We start from the raw sequence: 2,790 nt of genomic DNA on the forward strand, positions 1-2,790 counted from the left end.
TTTTCTAGATAAAGAGGTATGTCTCGTCTTTCTTTGGGCCTCGAGAACACAGGGCGCTTAAAGGAGGTGGCGGAAGCGTCGATTGTTTTCAGCCGGTTAATGCTGAACGTTTCCCCAAAATAAGACAGCTATTAGAGATGCTCTTAAAGCTTAACTTGCATCGTTTGTCATTGAGTTTTAGTCGATTTAAGCCAAGTCATATAAGCCAGTACTCATTTACCTTGCGAGTTTCAAGTTTTAAATCCGGACCACACATGCAATCGGCCGTGTCGCGCGTACCAGCGCGTTCGACCGTTGAACTCGACCAGCAACATTTGCTCTGGCCGGGTCTCCACCGGCCGACTCCCGCGCGCGACTGCCGAGGCGACGCAACACCGTGACACGTACAACTCACGCGTGTCACCGCGGCACCGCGCACGCGCCGCCACCTCTACTACGAGCTCTCCACGTGTTCTACCTTCGCCCCGTCTTCCTCCTTCTACAACCATCCGAGGTCCGCCGCCGCCCGCGGATTTAAGCGGCTCGACAGTGGCAAGACGCTACTTGTCCAAACCTTCTTAGCTCAGCCTCTGTACACTCTCACTCCCAATGCGATTTCCCATCATGATAAACGTTGTAGCCGTATGCCTCGTCCTCTCCACCCTGGCCGCCGCCGGCGTCTGGTCGCCAGCGCCTCCGCCGCCGGCCCAGCAGCACGGTGAGCATGTCCTCCGTGAGGGCCGCCGCGTCGTCATCGTCGAGTACGAGCGCGAGCTCCCGCTCACCCCGGGCCAGGGCTCCGCCAAAGAGACGCACGTCTTGCCCCCTCACGCTCTTGACGGCGTCGAGGCGAAAGAAACGGTGTCGGAGGAGGCCAGGGGAGCCGTCTCCAACGCGGCGGACAAGGTGGCTGGCGCGGCGGAGGATGGCAAGGAGAAGCTGTCCAATGCCAAGGAGAGCGCCACGGGCAAGGTGTTCGGCGCGGTGAAGCGCTGCAAGGACAGGCTCTGCGGCGCGGCCAAGGGGTTGGAGGAGGGCGCGAGAGACGGGGTCTCGCGCGTCAGAGATGGCGCCGAGGACGTGGCGAGAGACGCCGGGGAGACGCTCTCTGGTGCCAAGGACAAAGCGGAGGACAAGGTGTTCGACGCTGCATCAGAGGCGAAGGGCGCTGCGATGAGTGCCAAGGACAAGGTCTCCGAAGCAGCCGGTGGAGCCAAGGAGAAGGCAGCACACATCAAGGATGGAGCGGCTGGAACCGTGAGGAGTGCCAAGGACAAGGTCTCTGAAGCAGCCGGTGGAGCCAAGGAGAAGGCGTCGCACGTGAAGGACCGAGCAGCTGAGACAGTGACCAGTGCCAAGGGCAAGGTCTCTGAAGCTGCAAGGAACGCCAAAGACAAGGTGTCTGACATTGCAGAGCGTGCAGAGGATTACGCCGAGGATGCCGCAGAGAGCGCGGCCGAGAAGGTGGCGCGGGCCGAGGAGGTCGCCAAGGCGAAGGCCGGCGAGGTGACCAAGAACCTGACGGACATCGCGAGGCGGGCCCAGGAGGTGGCATCCGATGCAGCGGGATACCTGCTCGGCGCGCCCATGGAGGCCGCGCGCACCGCGACGGCGGTGATGCACCTGCTGGGGTTCGCCACGGCCTACGGCGCGTGCGTGTGGGTGACGTTCGTGTCGAGCCACGTCCTCGCTGCGTCGCTGCCCCGGCAGCAGCTCGGCGTGGTGCAGAGCAAGCTGTACCCGGTGTACTTCCGCGCCATGGCGTACTGCGTCGGCCTGGCCCTGGCGGCGCACCTGCTCGGCCGCGAGAGGAGCTCCTTCGCGGCGCGCGCCCAGAGCTTCAACTTGCTCAGCGCGCTGGGACTGGTCCTCGCCAACATGCTGCTTCTCGAGCCAAAAGCCACCAAGGTAAGAACGCCCGGCATTCTTTGTGTTACTTTATCCTGTCGTTCGTTGCAAATCATTCCATCTAATGCAGATTTACTCCTCTTCTTCGCAGGTGATGTTCGAGAGGATGAAAGTGGAGAAGGAAGAAGGCAGAGGAAGGGACATGTCCGACATCGTCGACCCGCCGGCCGTCACCGTGGCCACGGCCGCCACGGCCACCACAGCCACCCCCACGGCAGCAGGAGCCCGTAGCCCGGTGGACGGCACGACGGGAACCGTCAGGGCGGCGAAGACCACGACGACGACGACGACGTCGGTGACGGCGCCCGACGCGGAGATGGCCAAGAGCAAGGTGGTGAGGCTGAACAAGCGGCTGAAGCAGCTCAACAGCTACTCGTCCCTGTGCAACGTGCTGTCCCTGATGGCCCTGACGTGGCACCTCGTTCACCTGGCTCGCCGCCTGCAGATGAGCACGGCCTGCTAGGCTTCGTCGTCTCCGTGCGAATGGCTGTAGTCTTCGATGTAGCTTTGCTTTCGTGTTTCATGTAGTGTGGTCTGACACGTGTGTGGTTGCTCGGTGTGTTTGAGCAACCACTCTGTAGATTTAGGCATCGTGTTCCCTCCGGTGTACTAGGATGGTATCTCAATGTTAGCTTTGTTGTAGTCCTGTGATGCTTCGTGGTTAAAGCTTGGATGCGATTTCAGCTTCGTGGTTAAGCTTGGACGCCCGTCGCGAGGGTTGGGTCCAGTACCGGAGCACGCGCTTTGCCCATTTCATCTTCCTTCGCCGAGCGTTTCTTACTTTACGGCTTCACCTTGGGATGATTCGGCGGGGCGACAAGGTGGCACACTCTTTGCTCCCCTATTGTTGCCGACTTGGTGCACTAGATCTGGCACCATCAAAGCGTCGTGCATAGGCGGAGC

General features: G+C 61.1%; 1 protein-coding gene across 1 annotated transcript; it reads left to right on the top strand.

The window, feature by feature from the left end:
* The first annotated feature begins 545 nt into the window (after positions 1-545).
* On the top strand, positions 546-2,533 carry LOC109759477 (uncharacterized). The gene is made up of 2 exons (XM_020318299.4): positions 546-1,887; positions 1,979-2,533. Exons 1-2 carry the CDS (start codon positions 589-591, stop codon positions 2,348-2,350), a joined length of 1,671 nt encoding a protein of 556 aa, XP_020173888.1. The 5' UTR covers positions 546-588; the 3' UTR covers positions 2,351-2,533.
* The last annotated feature ends 257 nt before the right edge of the window (positions 2,534-2,790 follow it).

The sequence above is a fragment of the Aegilops tauschii genome, chromosome 2, assembly GCF_002575655.3.
Source record: "Aegilops tauschii subsp. strangulata cultivar AL8/78 chromosome 2, Aet v6.0, whole genome shotgun sequence".
Taxonomy (NCBI): domain Eukaryota; kingdom Viridiplantae; phylum Streptophyta; class Magnoliopsida; order Poales; family Poaceae; genus Aegilops; species Aegilops tauschii.